Source organism: Aristolochia californica, unplaced genomic scaffold (assembly GCF_029961685.1).
Source record: "Aristolochia californica isolate CCGP_79_NKW_82.1479 unplaced genomic scaffold, dmAriCali1.0.hap1 SCAF_15, whole genome shotgun sequence".
NCBI lineage: Eukaryota > Viridiplantae > Streptophyta > Magnoliopsida > Piperales > Aristolochiaceae > Aristolochia > Aristolochia californica.
The window spans coordinates 1,133,057-1,156,113 of record NW_027181826.1 but is presented as its reverse complement, the minus strand read 5'-3'; the positions used below and the strand labels follow the sequence as shown (position 1 = coordinate 1,156,113).

General features: G+C 39.8%; 3 protein-coding genes across 7 annotated transcripts; 1 reads left to right on the top strand and 2 right to left on the bottom strand.

Annotated features, from left to right (window-relative positions):
• Nucleotides 1–114: 114 nt before the first annotated feature.
• On the bottom strand, nt 115–7,098 carry LOC137951680 (uncharacterized). Of its 5 annotated transcripts, none has more exons than XM_068798513.1 (6): nt 5,264–7,098; nt 3,177–3,277; nt 1,465–1,641; nt 1,149–1,247; nt 801–1,046; nt 115–594 (listed from the first exon to the last, which is right to left on the bottom strand). In XM_068798513.1, exons 2-6 carry the CDS (start codon nt 3,240–3,242, stop codon nt 292–294), a joined length of 891 nt encoding a protein of 296 aa, XP_068654614.1. In that variant the 5' UTR covers nt 3,243–3,277; nt 5,264–7,098; the 3' UTR covers nt 115–291. The 5 variants fall into 5 exon arrangements, with proteins under 5 accessions (XP_068654614.1, XP_068654612.1, XP_068654613.1 ...); XM_068798511.1 differs by having other exon boundaries at nt 5,619–7,098; XM_068798512.1 differs by lacking the exon at nt 5,264–7,098 and adding an exon at nt 5,031–5,207.
• Nucleotides 7,099–7,420: 322 nt separating this feature from the next.
• LOC137951769 (BTB/POZ domain-containing protein At3g05675-like) lies at nt 7,421–10,779 on the bottom strand. Its single transcript, XM_068798662.1, has 2 exons — nt 9,569–10,779; nt 7,421–8,034 (listed from the first exon to the last, which is right to left on the bottom strand). The coding sequence occupies exons 1-2, from the start codon at nt 10,688–10,690 to the stop codon at nt 7,759–7,761; spliced, it is 1,398 nt and encodes a 465-aa protein (XP_068654763.1). The 5' UTR covers nt 10,691–10,779; the 3' UTR covers nt 7,421–7,758.
• A 3,028-nt stretch (nt 10,780–13,807) lies between these two features.
• On the top strand, nt 13,808–23,057 carry LOC137951377 (probable receptor-like serine/threonine-protein kinase At4g34500). The gene is made up of 7 exons (XM_068797993.1): nt 13,808–14,822; nt 15,530–15,634; nt 15,732–15,854; nt 16,451–16,621; nt 17,296–17,425; nt 17,557–17,766; nt 22,810–23,057. Exons 1-7 carry the CDS (start codon nt 14,281–14,283, stop codon nt 22,930–22,932), a joined length of 1,404 nt encoding a protein of 467 aa, XP_068654094.1. The 5' UTR covers nt 13,808–14,280; the 3' UTR covers nt 22,933–23,057.

Here is a 23,057-nt window from a genome sequence, read left to right as displayed (position 1 = left end):
TGGTTTAAGCAGGAAAAAAAGTAGAGAGTAAAGTCATTTGTTGGCGCTCAAAACAGTGAGAATAAGAATGCCGGGCAGAGAAATTAGACAAGAAAGTGGAAACTAAAGCTTTGTGCTCATTCACTTATTTTGAAGTATGGTTGAAGAATCTTCAAGTTAAATGATTATATCTTACATAATTTTTAAATAATTCATAATAAAAGACTAGATACCCTTTTCCGAGCTACCAATCTTGGCCTACTCCAAGTTGACGTCTGTAACTGGGGAACAGATTACCAAAATACGTTCCACTTAGCTTGCTGGTGGAGCAACATGAAGTGGTGCTTCAGGAGTCACTTCTGCGGGTAAATGGCTATTCTTACCATGGCTAAGTTTGTCGTCCAATCCCCAGCCTGCAGCAGACTTAACATCGTCCTTGGCCATCAGCCTTGAGAACTCTTCATGGTCATAGTGAAAAGAATGTTTTCCTCCAAAGTCAGATGGAAGCACCTCTACATCAAAGTTCTGCTTCATGAGCTCCATGCTTTGTTCATTTTTTGGGTAAACAAATTTTACCTTCAGGAATGTCTTTGGATCCAGGAAGTATTTAACAATCTGCACAGCCAGAATGAGCTCTGGGTAATAAGTAACGATATCAATGGGAAGACAGAGAAAGGAACAGAAGAAAAGAAGTGGAATTTAACATTGCAAAGGAATTCAACACTCCAAATGAAAAAGAGTCACAAATCATTCGAATAGTGCTCCATAAGGTTCTATTCTAATAATGGGAGCCATAACAAAGAGTTGAGTAGATATCAAACCTTCCAAAAGGCTTCAAATATTCTTGGTGGATTGTAGAGAAATGCTACAGCAAGCCTCTCGGGATAGTGATTCTGCAATATGTTGGCAGTTTCTCTGGCAGTCTTGATGGGTACTGAATTTGCCAATGACCAACCACTAAAGTCAATCAGCCAATCCATCTGTTCTTGGTCCTCGGGCAGATTGAGAATAGCATTCTCTAACAGATACACTAGATGCCGGAGCTGATTATCATGTGATGATGTGTTCTGCCCAGAAAAACAATGATACACTTAATTGTCTAGAACCCAGTTCTTCCGAAAGTTCTTTAACAACAATTAGAGATATTACCCCAAATAAAAGGCCCAAACCTGCTTTCCTGGTCTCAGTATTAAAACAGTTCTTCCAAGTCGATCATGAAAATTTGCTCTGAACACTTTCCCTGTTTCACCTTCACTTGCCACTTCGTGCTGAAAGAAGTATAAGACATAGAAAGTAATGCTGCTCTCAGAAACACTTCATGGAAATTTTGAATGGAGAATCTTTTTTATCATTTTTACATATCTTATGGCTTCAATGCACCAAAAATAACCACTGGTAAAAAAAAAAAAAAAAAAAAGAACCAAAGTCAAGTTCAATGGAATTCCGAAGCAACTAAAAACTCTTCACCAACTACCTAGGTCTTACCCAGCGAATTTCCTCGGGCTTAAAGGTTGATCTCCACTTTAGTGTTTCTTCTAGCATCTTCTTCGATTTGTCAACATTCCAATTTCGAGCTTCCAAATATCTTCTCAGGCATGCATTGTCGCAATAGTGTAAAGCACGTTCCGACAATGGACCGATAGCATGTCTAAGCTCATTAATCTGTTTTAAAAATCAGTGCAGGAAAATGCTTTAGGTGTGATCCACTTGCCAAATAATCAATGAGATGAACACCTGTCAGTGTGATAAGAACATGGAAAAAGAGCAAGCTGCTAACTTGTTTATTTGGATTTCTATAAAACCAAAGGGAGAATGTTTCTTCGTGAACTAACATTTACTGCCCATGGAACATATTAAAGCACCAAAATTATATCTGAAAAAGAAAAGAGTAATATAGCTAGAATCATTCAACATTTCTGATGTTAATTACACTTAACCCCAAGAAAAACTGGAAATTTACAACTTTTCAAGGGGTGAGTGTTATTCAGTGCTTTCTGTAAGATGCTTTCAGTGACTAATCACAAGGAATAATTGAAAATAAATGAATGTGAATGAGAGAACCACTCTTGGATCTTCCAGACCTGAACAATGCTGCTTGCATGTTTACAAGCATGGAGAGCACATCAGTAAAAGGAAAGGTATTTGATAAAGGAACTTCATCATAATTATTCTTTCCTCATGTGAGACAAAGTATTCAGTCAACTCTACCTAGTGCAAAAATATGTAGTTGCGTCCATAATTACCATCAACATACTTTCATGGTGTTAAGAAATAGTCCCACATAGATTAGTGAGTACAAAGATCTTGAGTTTATTAGTTGAGAAAGAGGTTTCTTAAGTTGGCTAGTCATTTTGGGATAGGGCCTTGGACCCAATTTAACATGGTATCAGAGCAAGTACTCATACGTGGGCCTGCACCTAAAAAACTATCTACTTGTAGAGCCACAAAAGAGGGCCTACACCTAAACTATCCACTTGTACAACCACAAAAGAGGGCCTACACCTAAACTATCCACTTGTACAACCACAAAAGAGGGCCTACACCTAAACTGCCTACTTCTAAATTATCCACTTGTAGAGCCACAAAAGATGGTCTACACGTGAGGGGGAATGTTAAGGAATAGTCCCACATGGATTAGTGAGTACAAAGATCTTGATTTTATTAGTTGGGAAAGAGGTTTCCTAAGTTGGCTAGTTATTTTGGGATAGGGCCTTGGACCCAATTTAACACATGGTATTGATAAACCATTGGTTTCCAAATGATTTGACTCCATGATATCAAATACATTGGGATGAAAATATCTCTATGTCATCTCTTTTCTATGATTTCTAGCAACTGTCTATGGTGAGACAATAATCAAGCAAGAAGACCTTCACAAGCAATAGAAAATGAAAATAAACAGGAAATGAAAGAAGCAATCAGGGTGATACAAGTCCTGCTCAACAGTAAAACATTGCTAAAACATTGCTTCCTGACCAGGATCTCTTAATATTCCCAATCCTATTCTTTGGAAAAAATACACCAAGCACTGTGGAGACTAACAAATAGAACACTTGTCATGCACTCATAGCATCTGAGTACTCCTTTGTGAGACCCAAGCATACCCGAATATTCAATATAAAAAGGGAAATTATCAAAGATGCTCATGGATCAACTGAAAGTTCAATCAATATGACCAAATAAATTAATAAAATCACCTTTGCTTCTTGGTGTGCAGAATCATTCTCCGGACAACCATGAGCATTATGCTTTCTCCGGAACATGGTGCCCACAATCAAAACCTATAATAAAGTCCCACCTGCCAGGACAAACATTTTAACCGATGGAACGTCTAGAAAGAGGATGGACAATCAAGTCATTAATGCAGAAAATAGCAACTTGAAGAAATGCTGCAGTTACCAGCCCCAGTTCAAGTGCAGAGATATTGACTATAAGATAAGAAACAACATTCTCCTGTCTTTAAGCCAATATTAACCAAGAGAACGAAGCATTCGTTTAGTTGTGTTAGATATTAAACACTACCTATAAGTACATCAACTACATATTGCAATGGTTAGATTTCTGAGAAAGAAAGGTGCATCCTGATGAAGAAATGTTAAGAAATTACAAATAAAAGAAATTTTATGCAGTTGGTTACCAATAAAGATACAGGGGAAAACCTAGTCATAATGAAAACTTGACGTACATACATCCATCAAATGGTGATAAAGCAACAAATGCATGTTTTTCTCCTCCAGTTCATGCGGAAAAAAAAAGTTAAGGAGAGGAGGATGATTATGGGGAAGAAATACTAAAATTTGTGATAACTAAAACTTATGGGATATGGCACAATATTTTCATGATCATGCATCCAACAATGAGTCAAGAAAGTACAACAGTACTTTTTAGTCTTATCAGATATGGACAAGTTCTCACACTACCAAAAAGTAATTCAATTGCAAGTTATTTTGCTCACCATGGTGAAGAATTAAGCCGAAATTAGAAATTAAAATATGTGTTTTGGAAGTAAGGGAACAATTAGGTTGTTGCATCATCAAATGAAGAAGTAGGGAAAAAAACCAAGGCCTCAAGCAAAATTCAAAATCATTTGCTCATCAATTAGAAGAAAAGGAGCACTTCAATCTTTCCTCAATTTCATGCTGAAAAAATTGATTCCTAAATAGAAAGAAGATTAAGACTATGATAAAGAAGAGAATAATAATTATGATAACAAAAACTCAAAAAGATGCTGGAGTCATCGTCTGTCATGGATCTTATCAAATTCTGAGCATTGAACAAGCGTCGACAACTAATTAGCTGCCATGACCAAGCTGTCGAACAAGTTAAAACAGCAGCAACAAGGTAATCCGGTTGAAGGCATGCGTATGCAAAGCCTAAAAAGACACCCAAGCACTAGAAAAGCAGCAATTTCGTGAACTCAAATCATTATCATCCATTGACACAATGGAAGATGCCTTAAATCGGTACAGACGTGAGGCCAGATGAGAAATCGAAAAGCATATTTTCTATCTTCTGAGACGCAGATCACGATGAGCACTGACGATTCAGTTTCTATTGGCCTGCGATCAGAGAAAAAACTTGGGAGTAGCCCAAAGCCAGTTGGAATTATTTACACACAGTTCACTGGTGTAGAAAGGTGAGAGCCTTGTCGCAGCAACAGCAGTCTTCGGACGGAATTGAAAGAATTCTGATATTTAAAGGAGACTACGGATAAATTCTCCAAACAAAAGAAGACACAGAAGAGAATAGAGAATGATCTAGCCTAAGGATGAAGCAGCGCATTAGATACGAAACAGACGCATACATCCGAAAAAACTATGAGATGACAAGATCTATCATGATCGAATTCTTGTGAGCTCAAGTGGAGTAAGAGATCCAAATTCGGAGTTGCTTTGCCTATGAATCAAAAAACAGAAGTAAAGAATTGATTTAAAGAAATGATACCGGAGAGGGGAGGGGGAATAATGTAAATAGCCGATGACCCTTCACTAGAGCATAACAAAAGCAAAATAGGAGGGAAGATGACGATGGATATAGTAATAGTGTGATACCTGTGAAAGGTGAAGATCGACAGAGAAACAGAGATTGAAAGAATAAAGACAAGCGGCAGCACTGGCAACAGTATTATCAGAAGAGGAGGATTGATGAGAGAGACAGAAACGTGGGTAAAGAATGAATAGGTGCAAAGGGCATCCATTTTTGGTAAGTCGACACATTTATCGGCAACAAGAGAAACGCATGAACATGAAAAAAGAAAAAGAAACAGAAAAATAGAGTAGGGTACCTCCACAGAGTTATTCCATTTCTGGGTCTTGATTCGAATTCAACCGATGGATTAAAGAGGTTTTGGTAGAAAACAGGGAAAAAAATAATCTTTGAACGAAAGAAGAGAAATGAAGTGAATTTCTAGTTAAAAAAATGGTTCAGTCCCTGAGGCATGTGGACTTTGCAAAAGATTTAGTTGACTCTGCTGCCGCCTGCGGCTGCATCGATAGAGACTACCCTTCCGATTCCAAGGCGGCGACTTTGAGCGTCCAAATCCAGGTGGGTTTACATACGATATTTTTTCTCTGGAGTGATTAGCATTCCAATTTACAGAGGATGAGCCGATACGACAAACGAGTAACGTAATTACTTACAGAGGAAGAATGCCCTGAGAATGATGGAATGATGGAAAGAGTGACGAAGAGTAGCAGCCGTCAGCCGAAAATGCCAATAGTCGACAGTTGCTAGCTTTTAACAGTGTTGTGAAACACTTGTAGCTGTAGCCTGTAGGTAGTTATAGGCAGCAGAAGGGGATTCTGGCTTGTTTCAGAAATCAGACGGTTTAATGCCTGCAACTCCATTCAGACGCCTGATTTGATCGGGTCCGTCCGAGGATAATTCATGCAGATGTGGCAGTGCTGTAGTGGACGGACTCTGAGCTCTCCAGACTCCGGAGGCTGATGGGATCTTCTCCCTCTTTCTCTCTCTCTCTGTCTCTCCACTGCCACAATAAATGGGTAAATAAATTCACGAGTTATTCAATCCCGGCGATGCATTCAGAAACTTTAACTGCAAAAGAAGAACTTTCCACTTTCCGTATACAAATAAAATGCGAGGATTTGAATTCAATGGCTTCCTTCTAAATAGTTGTAGAAGAAGAGCCTGTTCCCGATGCCCTTTCCGTCTGTGAAAAATTAGGTAAAGGTTAAGGCTCCTGTGTCGTGGATAGTGAAGGAATGGCTGACGGACGAGTGGCAACGACCCACCCACCCATTGGACATTGCGTAACGACCACAAGATACAGAGCTAGTGGGTTGCTCTCTATTTTCACCTCTGCACTGGTGCGCTCTTGCCTGCTCTCAAAAGCTGATCAGGAGTCAAACAGGAGCCTCGCTTTCTTAATTCTTCTGAAACAATCAAATCGTCTATCTCATTGGAGTAAACGTTGGTACGCAGTTCTAACAAACTCGTAGTTCTACGCTGGTACGCTGGTACGCAGAGACTTTGAACAGACGATGAAGTAAACTAGCACAAGTCAAAAGGGTCGGGAAGGAAAACGTTGGAGGATCTTGCTTTGGAATTGGGACAGCTTATTGGGAGGCCGTCAGGGGGCCTTCATTTAGAGAAAGAGAAGATGTCCAACAACTACAGGTCCTCCTCCTTCCGTAAGACTGGACACTCGAAAAGCTTTTGCCTCTTCTCAGAGTCCGTCTCTGCCGATTTTGCTGCGGTTACCAGATACGAGCGTTTGTCTCAGTCGATGAGATTGTCCGAGGAACGGGGGGGAGGAGGAAGGAGCAAGAAGAACGGTTGGACATCCGGCTTGCACCGGATGTTTCTCTTCAAGCGCAGAGAACATGGATCCAGAGATTGCGTGGAGGCCAAGGATAAGAAGAGAAAGTCGAATTGGTCGTCGTGGCTGCCGGATCCCGACCGGAGATGGCCCGTTCAAGGGTGGTGAGTGGTGACTACCGCATAAAATTAAATCGACAACTCTGACTCTTGTCTGTCATTTGTCATCTCGTCTTACTCGAAAAGGATTCATGAGATCAATGTCCACGGGAATTCCCGCCTCCTCTTCCCATTGATTCTCTATGTTTTGTTAGCTCTGTGCATTCACCCGCCACGGCCACAAGGGTGTTTATTTCTTTGCCTGCGTTTTTGTTTCAACCGGATAGTTCAAGCTCAGTGAAGTTTGACGCCATTAGAACATGGAATAACTCTTTCCCAACCATTGATTGAGTCTTTCATTTTATTAAACTAGATTCAGATTCAGACGATGACGATCTTGATACTTGATAGTCAAAGAGGTTTCCTAAAATATAGCTGCCGAGGTTAGACTTCGGAGAATATTATATTTATCCGGGCAGAAACGCCTAACAAGCACCGAGTTAGACTTAGTAAGGGATAAGATGAAATCTGAAAGTCTCAGTACATCAAAACCCTTGAGTCTCTAGGCTAATGCACAACCAAATGAGACCACCACAATGCTTCTTCTAGTCCATATTGATAGAATATAGAGATGTAAATGCAGTCACAGAGAACCCCTTTTTACAGAAAAGAAAGTCTCCGTCTACAGCTCAAACTTAAACATCCAGGGTGACCTTGCTGCACAGCCTAACAGAAGTGCTTCACTGGGAAATGGATTATGGATACAGATGTGGATGACAAAAGAGAAAGAAAAACTTACAATATGTACAATGTACAGTCAGCTGAATACATGCAGATTAGACTCCACAGACACAGATCCATGAAGTACCAATTGCCAAAAGCATCCCATGCAACCAACACTAATTATCCTGTGAGGTCAGGGGGTTGGGTGGCCCGACGAAACCAAGTATTAAAGGCAGAAACCAAGTGAGGACAGTCCTCCACATTGCGAGTTGCAAAGCTAAGACAATGGTGAAGTAACAATTCTGCATCTGACATGGGTAAAGTCGATATGATCCTTAGAAAGGTTTCTTCCAACTCTTGGTAAAGTTGTTTCTGACCTGATGGTATCGGTGAAACATTCTTTTCTCGGCAAACAATCAGCACCGGCAACCAGACGCTTACCAGCTTCAATCTAATCTGCACAGATAAAAAGAAGACATGAGCCAACTGGGACACCTTCAAGGCATATGCACGACTTTCATATGTAAAACTAACGTTCGAGTCCATTTGCCTAAACAGATGACATGTCACACATGTGGTAACAACCGTATCAAATCCCACAACTAAATAATGCCAGCACATGTGATTTATGCGGCACAGAATACACAGAAATGCTTGTCATAAACAAATATTAGAAGTTAATTGCTTTTGTGGGCACATTTATGCGTGCCTGTACACGTCCATGTTCATGTGTGCATTTCAGTATGTTTTGCACAAGGCTTCCTATTAAAATGTCATCCAAGGAAAAGCCACCTTCCACTATAGATGCACAGTTGCCATCCAGGCATTACAAGATTTTGTCCATCATTTTAAGGAACAAGAGGAGGTAAACAAATGACATTGCACTTGTTTCTACAACTTGGAAGTTAAACATGTCACAAAGCGGGAGGTATTTATTCATGGTTAATGTAATAATTGTCAAATGTGTAGGAAAACAAATGAATCAGAAGATACAATGTATGTTAAGTTGTCAAGCTAAAAAACTCATAGTTCAATAAATTTACATGTAGAATTCTCCAAAAAATGTCTGCAATAAGGGTTTCACAACGGGAAGATAGCTCCTCTCCAGGTCCAGAATTTAACAATCTCAATACCAGTCCTGACATACTTTCCATAGGTGTACAAGCCAAATGAAACACATCGGCTGTGCTAAATCTCTCTTTGGTCCAATAATTTGCCAAGAAAGCGCCAAGTTGCAAAGTCTCCATTAGTCCTGAATTTCTTCACAGCATTTCGGTAGGAAAATTATAACACTGTAAAGGGCTAATAGCAGATCCACTGTTGCTTCTTACACAAAATCATGGCATCAATCTAATCCTTGAAGCCTAACTTTGTACATAGGTTTCATTCCATCTTTTTCTAACTAGCACAATGCTATCTGATGAGTAAGATCATTGATTATGTTATTTATGAAATCCTCAGAACCTCCACAACATGAGTTGGTGCAATATCTTAATTCGCAGTTTTTAAATGCCAAGAACCAACAAATGACTAGTAAGATCAACTATAGGCCTTTAAATCTGACTGCTCCAGTCAGCTTAGGATCATCTTACTGTTTTTTAGTCACCCTAGTATCACCAAACCTCAGTCACCCTAGATGAAGAAGAAGAAGGGTTACACTCCTACATTGCACTTGGGACTCTCATATGGGTCTATGTATCAAATATGGCAAACCTTGATCTAATAAAATTTGAATCTAGATATTGATACAACCCTCGCCTGGGAGGAAATGGAAGATTGAAAAAGAGGATGCATGCTCTATATCTTGTCACTAGAGCCCCCCAAGTGTTTATTATTAATAAGAGCCACTACTTAAAAAAAATTTCCAGAGAAAAAACAACAATCTTTGAAGATCATGGAAACCAAGTTCGCAGCAGGTTCTACTACCAAAAAGAAGGAACAAGAGCTTTCTAGACCAACAAAAAGAGATGGAAAAATTCAGCAAGAGCACCTGTCTTGCAGCAAGAAGAGAACCGGTAGCAACAGCATCGGCAAAGCGACCGGTGCATCGGAGCACAAGTGCAGGCAAACCCGGTGCAATATTCCTCCAAGCATCATCTTGAAATGCCCTCTGCAAATCAGCCACAAACGCCGTCTGGTCACTCCACTGTTTCACTGCCGTATCAGCAACTTTGAGCTCAATCATCCGTTCCACCAACCACAACAAATTTTTCCCGTGGTAGACGGCAGTATGCAAGTTAAGCCGTTGGATGGCCTCTGTCTCATCGTGATCCCCCCTAAAATCGGGACTAGAGTACTTCTCCAAAGATTCCTTGACCGTCTTCAAGCTAGCGTCAAACGCCCTATCAAATACTCGCCTCACCGATTCCCTGGAGGGGAAATCTCTCAGCATCTTCGCTGCAAAAGCCTTAACTTTGGCGGAAGCCACACATGGATGGTTTCCGATGGAAGCCGTGATCAATTTGTGCAACATTTCTTCGGGGGAGTCACTTCCGGGGGGTGAAACTCTCGCCAGGAGCTCCTGAGACTCGTCGAGCCCAAGAGATGGAATAATGTCGAGAACGGCCTTTTCTTCCTCTTCGCTCCAGGGAACGGCCTCCAGAAACCGGACGCAAGCCTTAATGCAGTCGTCAAAGAGAAGCTCGAGAGCGACAGGAAGGATGGAGAGCGCAATGGAGGCGCTGAGGATTACGTCCGAGAAATCGGTGGAATAGAGAAGCTGGAGGACCGTCAGATGGGGCTCCATGGACCCAGCTGAAGTAGGAATTTTGAGATTGAGACGGAAGAGTCCATCGGATTCCCGATCGGGATGCCATCTATCGGACAAGAGGGTGGCGAAGTACTTGGAACGGCGAAGGGCGTGAGAATGGAGATGAAGATCGAGATATGGTTGATCGACGGCCGGGTCGTAGTCGAAGGAGGGTGACTTATCGAGAAAGAGGCGGAGAATAACGTCGGCGGTGAGGGAGTCGTTGAAGGCGCAGAGGATGGGACGGAGGGGTTCCGTTACGGTTCCTTCCGGAGATTTCGGCAAATCGGCGTCGGGGGATGAGGAGAGACGACTGCTGCAACCCACTCGTTGCTTTTTCTTCGGATTTGCGGTTGATATCATCTCTCTCCGGCGGGATGGAGCAGGCGAACGCCTTGGTTGAGTCACCGGCTTCAAATTCCTGTTCTCCGATCGGTCCGTGTCTTATTCGGGTTGGGAGGGTGGGATTAAGAAGGCCGAGTCAAGCCAAGCGGAGCTTATCCAGAAACCCCGGATACTATAAAAGAAGGGGCTAATTACACGCACATCCTCATAAATACAAAACTTAATTTCAGATCCTTTTAAAATTACAAATTACTTCCTATCAGTCCTACCCTTCGTCTTGATTTTTGAATTTTTTTTACTCTTTAATTCTTACCCTTTGTTTGGTTTTTTCTCTAAATTTTTAGGCCAACAAATTATTTTTTAATAAAGACCAATTTTTTCTCCTTGCCTATTCAAATACTTTTTTGGCTTTTTCTCTAATTTTTAATTCAAAAATATTTTTAAAAAATACTCACCTTTTATTATTTTTAAACCTTAAAAATAAAAATTAAGAGGAAATAAAAATAAAAAATAAAAAATAAAAAATAATAATTATTGACGCCTAGCTAATACAACCCAAAAGACCGGTATGTTAAGTGTGGAAAACAAGTACCTCACCCAGGTGGACCAGGGGTAGATAGAACCTAACCCAGGTGGACCGGAACCACCTAGCTCTGACAAAAACAAAATATAGGAATTGTGATTTACACATGAATATATGCATGAAACGTGATTTTTTTCTAAAGATAAATCCCAGTACTAAAAACAGTAAAACAACTGATAAATCGTATAAAACCTCCCATAACAGATTTGATTGAAGAGCCCACTCGAATGTATCCTTCCAAAAGCACTCAATTCTATTCCAGAAGTAATGATTGATAATGGTATGATAAATCGCCCATTGGGTTTACTGGGATGAAGCCCCAGTCCAAGCCCATTATGTATATGAATGGGTACTTGTTTAGTATTGGGTTCACCTTTGGATCTTAGTCAAGAGTGGGCTTCAGCCGCAGAATCATGGACTTGGAAACACAATTCATCATTGCAATTTCATGAAATACATCTGATTCCATTGTTACAAGCATTAGGTCCTAAGCCCTTGTTCTTGAATTTTTTTAATATAATACTATATTATAATTAATAAAAAATATTTTTTGAGTAATTTTTACTTTATTAAGTAAGAAAGGTTAATGTAAGACGGTGTGAAAAATGACACAGGCTAGCCAACTAACCTTGACCTTGACGAGGTTGAAGAAGAAAACGGAAGGTTAGGGACGAAGCTCACCGGATTAATGGCATTTAACAGTCAACAATAAAAATAGTTTAATGCTTGAGGGTTTCGTGAATCATGATGACTCATGACTCGTGTCGGTACTCATTCTTCTTCACTTGCCGGTTTCAAAGATGCCGTGCTATAAAAAAAATTCCTTAGAAGGTGCAGGACAGGGACATCGACGACAGCCGATTCAGACCTCGGAGGTATAGAGGTAGAGCAGATTTTGTTTGATTTTGATACCCTTTTCTCTTTTCTTAATAAACTACAATTTTCTGAATTCAATCCGTTTGATTTCGACGTTTTGCATATTCGGCGTTTTCTGGCATAAAATCCAGACGAATGATGTCTTTGCTTCAAAACGAAGAAACAAGTTTAGATGGGTCCTCCCCCTCGTGTCGTTGCGTGCTAGGATGGGCTCGAAGGCATGGAAGGGGCAAACCAAATCATCTACTTTGATCAGAGAATGAGGAAATTCACCATGAAGACGTTATTTACATTCGAGGAATCTTAACGCATTTCTACTTGCGACAATTTCTCAGTTTGTCAGTGCTCAACTCGCTCTCAATGGAGCGCGAGGACGGTAGGCGACCGAATGGTTCCTTGGAACGACGGCCTTCTCCCTGCAAAAAATCAATGGCGTCCCAGAGACCTCACCAACCTAAAGTTTGTAAGTTCAGTTTACCCTTCGATGTGTCTGTAATTACAAAGAAAGACGAAGAAACAAAGACGAGGTTTTTCCGCCAAAAGAGAAAACAAAGGCTGAACTGGACAGACAGCAGGAGTGTATCTCTTCGTTCCAATGGATTATCTTTCATCCAGAAATGATGAGTTTCGACAGATGGAAATTCAAAACGGACCCACCAAAAGAGCCACGCCGTGCACCTTCGACAGGTTCCCGTCAGCCGCAGAGGCCGGATGGACCATGGAAGATGACACATTACATTTTCCAGGACGGAGAGAGGTTCTATAACTTCTGTTAGTTTTCGAAACAAGCGATAAAGAAAAAGGTGGAAACTGTGGTCTGTATACTAAATTAGTTATGAATATCTTTTAGTGAGGCGTGCAGGTTATCAGTCATCACAGTCGATTATATCGTTACAGTGAGGGAGGAGTAGTCGGCATCAAATACTGGGAGGTGATGGCAATGTGGGCAACCGAAACTGCACCAAAATTCGGAAATAAAAACGACGAGTCGAAGGTGACAGATACAGACTCACTGTACCAAAGAAAAAGAAACTGCAATTGGGTTATGGGTATTGCGGTGTATGATTGACTGTCGACCTTCACAACTTGGAAAATTTTTCAGGGGTTGGCAGCCACTTCCGACTGCGACCACCACAAAAAAAAATTGGTGTTTGGTTACAGAGAAGAATTGCTGTTGTGGGTCAGGTAATCCGTGCTATATGAACGCAGTGTTGGTTGACTGTCTAACAACCGTATCTCAGAATCTCCTCTGCGTTAATGACGGGACCAGGAAGAGTCCTCAACAGTGTTACAGGGTAATGCTGCCCTTCAGTCCGTTCATCCCATCTTCCCCCCTCAGTCACCTTGTACTGTAAATCTGTAAGTTGTTTTTATAGATATAAAATCAGAACTTCTCTTGTGTAGAAGTATAGATTTGAGAGAGATTTGTTGGTGTCTTAGGAGTTAGTTCCATGTCAATGTATTTAATTCTGTTCACAATAAAAGAAAATCAACAGCAAAGAGTGGTTCCACTCATTTAACTTCCTTTCCGATCAACTTTAATTTGAATCTTCGATGAACAGTGAAGAGGTAATGGCAACTCCGTAATTCAGTCATAACCGATGGAGTGAAATGCAAAGGGAAGAAGCTTCTTTATTCATTTTCTGCCCTTTTTAGCTTGGGAGAATGGAGAGAGAGTGAACGAGAGCCCGTTGAGCGCGGCGCTCTTTTTCAGCAATCTTCCAACGCGTCGCTTTACAAGAAAAGAGAAAGATAATGTGACAGAGCTCTGCTGAGAGCGACTCTGTGTGCGTGTGTGAGAGAGGGAGGGAGAGAGAGAGGGTGAGTGAACAGTGGAGAAGATGGATCATAGCTCGTTTCATTCAGGGGCTGTTTTGTATTAAGCTTCGTCTTCGTGATCGAAATAGTCAAAGAAAGTTCTCGCCCATCTCCAACTCCATTCCAACTAGCCGTTGTTCCGTCTCCATCCTGCTTCCAACTCCAATCTTTTCCACAACGGATACCACTTCGGAAACGGGATACCAATACTCCCTCGATTTCACCACATGAACGGACAACAAGCCAAAAGTCAGACACCCATCAATTCGGCTTCTTCTTCTTCTTCTTCTTCTCCGTTCCATTCCTTTTGTCTCTCTACATTTCACCGGTAATGGCCGCCGGCGATAATGAAACCGACGGCCACAGCTTCCTCCAGAATACCTCCATTTTCGGCCTCAAGGTCTACACCCTACTCGGCATCTGCGTCGGCTGTGCCATCGCTTTAGCGCTCTTGATCATCTTCTCCTGCTGCTGGACCAGGAATGTCAGAAAACGTGCAAGACGATCCTCAAGTCTCATTCCCGTCGTCTCCAAGGAGATCATTGCTATTAAGGCTGCGGATCAGTCGGAAAACGATGACAAGGTCTCTCCCCTTCCGAAACAAGAGGTTAAGACTTCTAACGAAGCTAAGCGGTCGGAGTGTCGAAGTTCAGAGAGTAATATCTCTGGCGGGAGCGTCAGTTCTTCATCGGCAGTATCCTCGGATATGCCACACTTTGGCTGGGGTCGGTGGTACCCTTTAAGAGAGCTAGAGCTGGCAACGGACGGATTTTCAGCCGAGAATGTAATCGGTGAAGGAGGATATGGGATCGTTTACAGAGGAGTTTTACCCGATAGCTCCATTGTCGCAATTAAAAACCTTCTCAACAACAAGTGAGTGAAAAATTATGGTAAAAAAATCTCCTTTTGTGTACGGCCATTTTATTATCATTTATTTATTAATAGATCCGATAAAATAATGCTATTCTCTGCTTATCAACGACAACAGAGTATGGGCAAGAAATTAAGAGAACGAAAAAGTGCGAAGAGATGATCGTCTGTCAGTTTCTCTTCTTGTATTGTAAAACCGATGCAACTACCACGATGAATCGTGTTTTAACGTCTCTTGCTTATAACTATGCGGTGAGAATAGACACGCACGAAGCAGATATTAAGTTCCACAATCGACTTGTTTGATTGAGCAATGCCCTGGTCCTGTTGTTCATGTAGTGTGGTTGATTCTTTATGTTGGTCTCTATTTTCTTTCCCAGCTTTTTATTTTTGATTCATTTGTCGAAAATGCTCAACAGGTGGACACATTCATCAGACTTGGATAATCTAACCTGACTTCGTTCGAGAAACAAAAATTTGTTTTATTGATTCATGAATCTCAATTGCGCATGGCCTTTATCTTTATATACGAATTTAGGTTTTTTTTTCTCTCCTGGCATTTTTACTTTCCAATGAGTGGCCTAACCAGGGCGGACAAAGCTATAGTTCAGCTGCATTTTCATAGTTATCACAGGTTCCAGGTAGGACCTCATGAATCTACAGACTCCCTCAAAGAGAGAAATGAAAGATTATATTCATGTTATTTGCAGGGGTCAGGCAGAGAGAGAATTCAAAGTAGAAGTGGAAGCTATTGGGAAAGTGAGGCATAAAAATCTAGTGAGGCTTATTGGGTACTGTGCTGAAGGAACTCAGAGGTACCTAACTTTCTTAATCATCTTCCTGCATACCCGTCTCCTTGTTTTATAATGTTACCTACTCAGATTTTTGTTTTTTTGTTTTTTGGCAATTCAGAATGCTTGTGTATGAATATGTGGAGAATGGGAACTTGGAGCAGTGGTTGCATGGTGATGTGGGACCTTCCAGTCCTCTAACATGGGATATCAGAATGAAGATTGCTATTGAAACAGCCAAAGGGTACTATTTTAGCCAGTATCCATTCTATGGGTCTTTCACTTGGTTTATCATTGTCAACTTGGTGATTTTCTTCTTCGCTGTTTCCAGTATCTTGTTTTCCAGAAAACCATTCCATATCAAATGACCATGATGCAGTTAGATTTCATCACCGGAAACTAATAATTGTTTGGGTCTGTTTTCAAGGGATATTTGTTGATAAAACAACGTCCCTCTCTATCATTATGTTGCATAAGATTCAGGTTTTATCATCTTTTGCTTTTTCTTAGATTGCTTCTACTATGCATACTTAAACTAATTAATGTTGGCTGTTGATTGATACAATAATGAAAATTTGATGTGAGCTTCTTCTCAAAATTGTCACCTGTATACAGGTGAGAGGTGCAACTTGTAATCCTCCCCTCTTTCAATCAAATCCTTTTTCCCTCTAAGTCAAAAAAAAATATTGTCACTTGCAGACAGTTTTTCGCAGGATACATGCAGTTTGCATTTCAATGAATCTGTCTTTCATTGCTGAAAATATGAAACTCAGTTACTTTCAATATCTCGGTGATTTTCTGCTATTACTATACTTAGAAAGGTGTGTTGTCTGCTGGCAGTTTGGCATATTTGCACGAAGGATTGGAACCTAAAGTTGTTCATCGGGATGTCAAATCTAGCAACATACTTCTTGATAAACAATGGAATCCCAAAGTTTCAGATTTTGGGCTTGCTAAGCTGTTGGGATCTGACTCAAGTTATGTGACAACTCGAGTAATGGGAACGTTTGGGTTAGTTTTTTCTCTATTCACATTCTTTGTCAATGATATCAATTATCCCCTTTCAATATAAATTGTGCAGATTTTTTATTGTATACTCAAATGGTATAACAATGAATTTTTTTCAATTATCTGAAGAAACAATTATTAATTTTGTCAAAAGATGAACTTTTTTATACTAGATTCAATCTATATTCACGATACTCATCTCATGTAATGCTGTTTCTATTTGGCTTAGATTTCTGTGAAGTATTCAAAAGCAGTTCTCTGAGTTGCAAGTTATTTTTTATCAGATTTCATCCAAGTTGATATTGCCCTTAGGATCTTGCAGTTCTTGTTACAGTTTAATAGTTTCAGGTGGTTGCAATTCCTTTGATGACCATAATTCTTAAACGATGAGTATGTTGACGTGAAATTGAATTATGACCTGTCAACCACATGATATTGAGTTATGACATCCATAAATGAAATAGTGACTTATTTTATCTGGTCAGAATAATCTCTTCTCTTCTTGTTTTATTTCTGATTTACTTAAAAAAATTGACATCTTACTTCTCCAAAGTTAGATATACATAAAAGGAAGTCCAATATTGGGAGCATACACAATCATGATTACCTCTCATTGTTATCAAATTATTTGCTGTTATATGCCATATTTGAAAACTGTGTATACATTGTGTTTGCAGATATGTGGCTCCTGAATATGCAAGTACTGGTATGCTTAGTGAAGGTAGTGATGTATATAGTTTTGGTATTCTTCTCATGGAAATTATTTCAGGAAGGAGCCCAGTTGACTATGGGAGGCCAGCTGGAGAGGTGGTTATGATTTCTCTTCTTTACTCCTATTCCCTCCTCTATGAGTTACTGTGTTACCCATGGTTAAGCTTATCCAATTCTCTTCTTTCCCAGTTGATATGACCTCAAAATGTAACCTATCTAATGTGTAGGTAAACTTGGTTGAGTGGTTTAAAGGAATGGTAGGAAGTCGGCGAGGGGAAGAGGTGGTGGATCCTCTGATTGAGGTGCTACCCCCGCCAAGAGCACTGAAGCGGGTACTGCTAGTATGCCTTCGTTGTATAGATTTGGATGCTCAAAAGAGACCAAAGATGGGACAAGTCGTACACATGCTTGAAGCAGATGAATTTCCTTTCCGAACGGTAATCTCCATGTTTGAAGCCTATACTTTTAAATTATTGGTATATGTGGCTTTTAATACATATGATCGGACAGCTTTACCTATTTGACCTCACACCATGTGCATAATGTTTTTGGTAGTTACCAACACATTTTACTGAAATCTACAACACAATCCTTTCTTTTCTAAAGATATCAACTCTTCCATTTAAAAATTTCTTCATCATATATGCTGACTCAAGTCCAACCTGTGCTTTTTGCACTTATGTGGGTACAGCTGTGGAAATCTAATGACTGAATTGGATTTAAAGTTTTTTGTTATTACTTCCAGTTTCTCTTTGGTTTCTCCATCCAATTAGAAATTCCATCAAGGAACAGGACGGTGGTGCACTTTTGAAAAAGTGGCATATCAAATGTTTGAACTGACTGATATTTTGCTTTTGGATGAAACAATGATCAATGACCTTCAAATAGCTATTTGCAGGAACAAAAAAATTTATTATCAATCTTTCTTCCAGAACTTTTTCTTTAATCACTCCCAAGTGAGAATTTCATTTGAATTGTTGTTCTGTTTTGTATCAATTCAAGTCTGTGCTATCCTCTACTTAATCTTATCATCCTGTGAGGGCATGTCTTATCCTCTACTTGTCTCTTATCCTGTGAGGGACTCCTTTCCTGTTTGCATCTGAGAGTCTCCCTCTGCTCATTTGACTTAGCAATAAACGCCCTACAAGTTATCCCAAAAAATTAAAAATCTCTCTCTTTCCTGTTAGGCACTTTGGGTGCAAACAAAAATCTCCATCAAGGTACCCAAAATTCAGTAATCATTGCTGTAAAAGTTATGGAATAGGAGGGATTGAGAGAGAGGGAGAAGGAGAGGAGAGAAAAAGAAAAGAGAGTTGCAAGAGAGAAGGATCTCTTGTGATTAGGGTTCTGGTCGACACCTAATCTTCTTTTATAGCTTAAAACTTGTACAAGGACAATAATGCCCCTACTCATTCAGACTCTCTTAAACCCTTACAACTCTTATATTACACCTAATTACACGAAACTTGAACTATATAAACTATAAAAAATGCTGAATAAGATAAGACTATTCTTAGGAGGTGCAGACAATGAGAAATTATCAAACTACCCTTCTATAATATTTTGAAACACTCTCCCTCAAGCTGGAGCATAAATATCCATGAGCTCCAGCTTGTTTCAAAAGTTCCCAAATTCCTTTTTTCCTAATATTTTGGTGAACATTTCAGCAATCTGATCACTGGACCAAATATGGGGAGTGGCCACTTCCTTCTTAATAATTGCGTCTAACAAAGTGACAATTCACTTCTATGTGCTTGGTTCTTTCGCGACACACTGGGTTTCTAGCAATGAAAATAGTTACTGGATTGTCATAGTATGTAGACATAGGCCTATTGTTCTGTAGATCAGTTCCTGTACAACTAATCTCACCCACATTTGTTCATTGACTATATGAGCCATAGCTCTGTACTCAGCTTAGGCACTGGAACGAACCACCACATTTTGTTTCTTACTTCTCTAACTTATTAGGTACCCACCTAAGAACACACAATAGTTGGTAGTTGATTTTCCGTCTAGTTTAGACCCAGCATAGTCCACATTTGAATATGCCTCTATCTTAAGATGATCATGAGGTTTAAAGAACAACCCTTTTCTAGGAGAACCCTTTTGATATCTTAGTATTCTCTGAGTTGCTTCAAGATGTATCTTCTGTGGCTGATTCATGAATTGATTGACCACACTAGCTGAGAATGATATGTTAAGAAACGCAACTATAGCATAGATTAGTTTTCCAACTAGCCGACTATACACAATCTTATATTTGAGTTCATCATTGCCTCACTATGAAGACATGACCCACTTCCACAGGAGTTTCTATTGGTTTCTCTCTTAATAGACCATACTCTTATAACATATCAGTGACATATTTTCTCTGAGTACAAGTCCTGCCTTGCTTCGACTACTTCTATGCCAAGGAAGTACTTCAAGGGACCTAAGTCTTTCGTTTGAAAATGCTATGAGAGATATAACTTCTTCGATCCTTTTTTGAACGCTTCCAGACAAAATACTATTGTCCACATACACTAGCAGAACAAAGACACTAAATGATCTCTTCATTAAAAATATAAATGTCACAGTGACTTCGAGAGAATCATAGGACATAACCACTTTGCTGAATTTCTCAAACCACACCCTCAGACTCTGTTTAAGTCCACAAATTACCTTATTGATTTTGCACACTTTTCGAATATCCACCTGAGCAATATACCCAGGAGGTTGCTCCATATACACCTCCTCATCGAGGTTACCATACAAAAAGGTGGCAAACGAACCACAATTGAGAAGGTCTCAAAAACATCCACTCCATATGTTTGTGTATAGCCTTTGGTCACCACTCGTGCCTTATATATATCATTCAATAGAACCATCGGCCTTGTATTTGATTGCATATACCCAGCGCTACCCAATGATAGTAGCTCTAGAAGGTAAGTCACATAACACCAGTGAGCCACATAGTGCCTCCATTTCAGCATTCAAAGCGGCTTTCCACTGAGGTGATAATAGAGCCTCTTGTACAGAAAAAGGAACAATGCACAAGGCCAAAGACAGGGCAAACTTTTTGTACTGGTGAGATAATGAATCAAATGAGACAAAATTGGGCAAGGGGTGTTTAGTGGACTTACGAACACCTTTCCGAAGGGCAATAGGAAGGTCCAAGTCACTTACCTTAGGATTAGCAAATGAAGAGGATTCTGAATTTGGCGAGAGAGAGGGAGCTTGAGTTGTGTGCTCATAAGTATGTCTTCTGTGGTACACCTATAGTGATTTCTTTGCAGGAATTACTGGTGAGTGGGTAGGACTGTTCTTTATAGGAGTTGGTGCAACAACTTCCAGATTCAAAGTGAGAGGAAAAGTATCTCTTGCATCAGTAGAGAATAAGAAGACATTTTCAAAGAATGTCACATCAGTGGATACAAAGGTTTTCCCTCGTGGAGGAACATAAACACTTGTATCCTTTCTGTGTACAAGAGCATCCCAGGAAGACAGATTTCACGGTGCAGGGAGATAACTTATTTGTGGCTCAACCAAAAACATGTGTAAACATACACACCCAAACACTTGTTTGGTCAAGGTATGTATGGAAATTGATGGTGTAAGCAGCTGGATTGCAATTTTGTTAACGAAGTAGCACGCAATCAAACTATATCACCCCAATATTTTTTAAGAACATACATATAAAGGAGCATAGTATGAGCAACTTCTAACAAGTGGGGGTTTTGCGATCAGCGACTCCATTCTATTGAGTGAACACACAAGACAATTGGTGAATAATTCCATGAGTGTGGCAAATCGTATCAAACTTGTAATTTATGTACTCTAAATCATTGTCAGTGCGAAGGACATGAAAAGATGCATTAAACTGGATCTTTATTTCATAGTAAAAGTTTTAGAATAGAGTGACTACAGATTTCTCTCGTAGGAGATACATCTAGATACATCTCTATTAAAATCATCAATAAAGGAAAGAAGTACTTAAGACACAGAATAGGGTCCCCATACATTTGAGTGGACAATACCAATAGACTTGTGTTTTTTGTTTGGCTCAAGGGAAACATAGTTTGATGATGTTTGCCCCAACTTACGCGAATCATATTGAAACGACAAACTAGAAGGAAAATCTGAAAATAACTAAATCAACTTTGATGAAGAAGGATGTCTTAACCATAGGTGTCATTGGAGTGGTTATATTGCAGTATGTAAATAATGTAATGATTGTCCCTCCAAGTGGTAAAGTCCTCGGCTTCTTAATCGTGATTCAAAGGAACAGGAGGGTCATCCTTAATGAATTTAGAGTTCTTCTTAGCCTTCAAGTATGATCTGACTGATCTTGACCAACTCAGATAGTTCTAGCCGTTCAGTCTCTTCAAAGTAATCATAATTGTACCTTTCCCTTTTGAGTTCCTTGAGTCCTTCAAAGGGGTAATAACTTCACTAGAATCAGGCATAGAATTAAGATACAGTGCAATTCAACCCTAATTTCAGTTTTCACACACTTTTACAAATCAGAGTTATGGTGGACCCCACTTCACAAATTATGATTAGGGCATAGATTTCAATGTGCGCCAAATATATGCAATTAAAATTGAATAAGCCACAAAAAAAAAAACCAAAATCTAAAGCTGGCGTTAGTAGGGTCCAAGTTGATTCAAGAAGAGGACCCAGTGTAGGATGCACATAATGAGTTATTTTTAACTCAGTAAACCCTCATGGGACAGTTGATAGCCACCGAACTGCTCAAACTACAGTAGAAGCCATCAACCCTAGAGTTAAGACAGAAGAAGAACATAAAAGTTCAGATTTTCACTAACAGTCAATGCAGATTTCGAAGAATCCCCTTCCTAGGAAGTCACTGCTTCAATGGAGAGCGTTGCAGAGGAATAAAGGCTTCCAACCAAGATCTATTGCTCTTATGTAAAAGTTATGAAATAATTTGAGAGAGAGGGAGAAGAGAGATGCAAGAGAGAAGAGTATCAAACATTCACCTCATAATTACAAGAAACTTGAACTATATAAACTATCAAACATACTAAATAAGCTAAGAGTATTCCTAGGAGGTGCATACAAAGAGAAATTACCAATCTATCCTTCTACAGTATTTCCCAACAATTACTGAAAATCTTGAATAGTTACCATCATTATCCCCATCCAGTAGACGTACCCAGAACATTTACAAGACTTCATATGTTGGGGATTGGTTGTATGTGACAGTCTTGAGACCCTAACTGATTATGTTTCTCCTGCATGAGACAGTTGATGACAGATTGAATTTTCAGCAGATTCAAGATTCCATTTTGGTTTCCATTTCACTGAATGCCCTGACGACAGCAAATGCTTGGCTCTGATCTCTTCCAATTTCTAACAGTAAGATAGTTAGACAGAGGAGGAAGACAGATGATCCCAACCCTTTTGATTCTTATGTGCAGTGAGCTGTTGCTAGTTTAAATTAAGGAATGCATCCTGAGCCAGTTTACTTCTTGCAGGAACTCCGGTCTGGTAGAGGAGAGGCCCAAAATGCAGTACGTGGTGAGAAGGGCAGTAATGCAATTGGTATTCCACTCCCATCAAGGAATCTGAGAGGAGTCGATCTTGATAGGTTAGGATGAAGATAGGAATGGAACACAATTTCTGATCTTATTGTAAGCAGTGATGAAAAAGGAATTTGTAGTTTGTATATCTTTCTTTGACTTGCAAAATAAAATAAAAACGTAAGGTGATTAGTGTGCCCTGA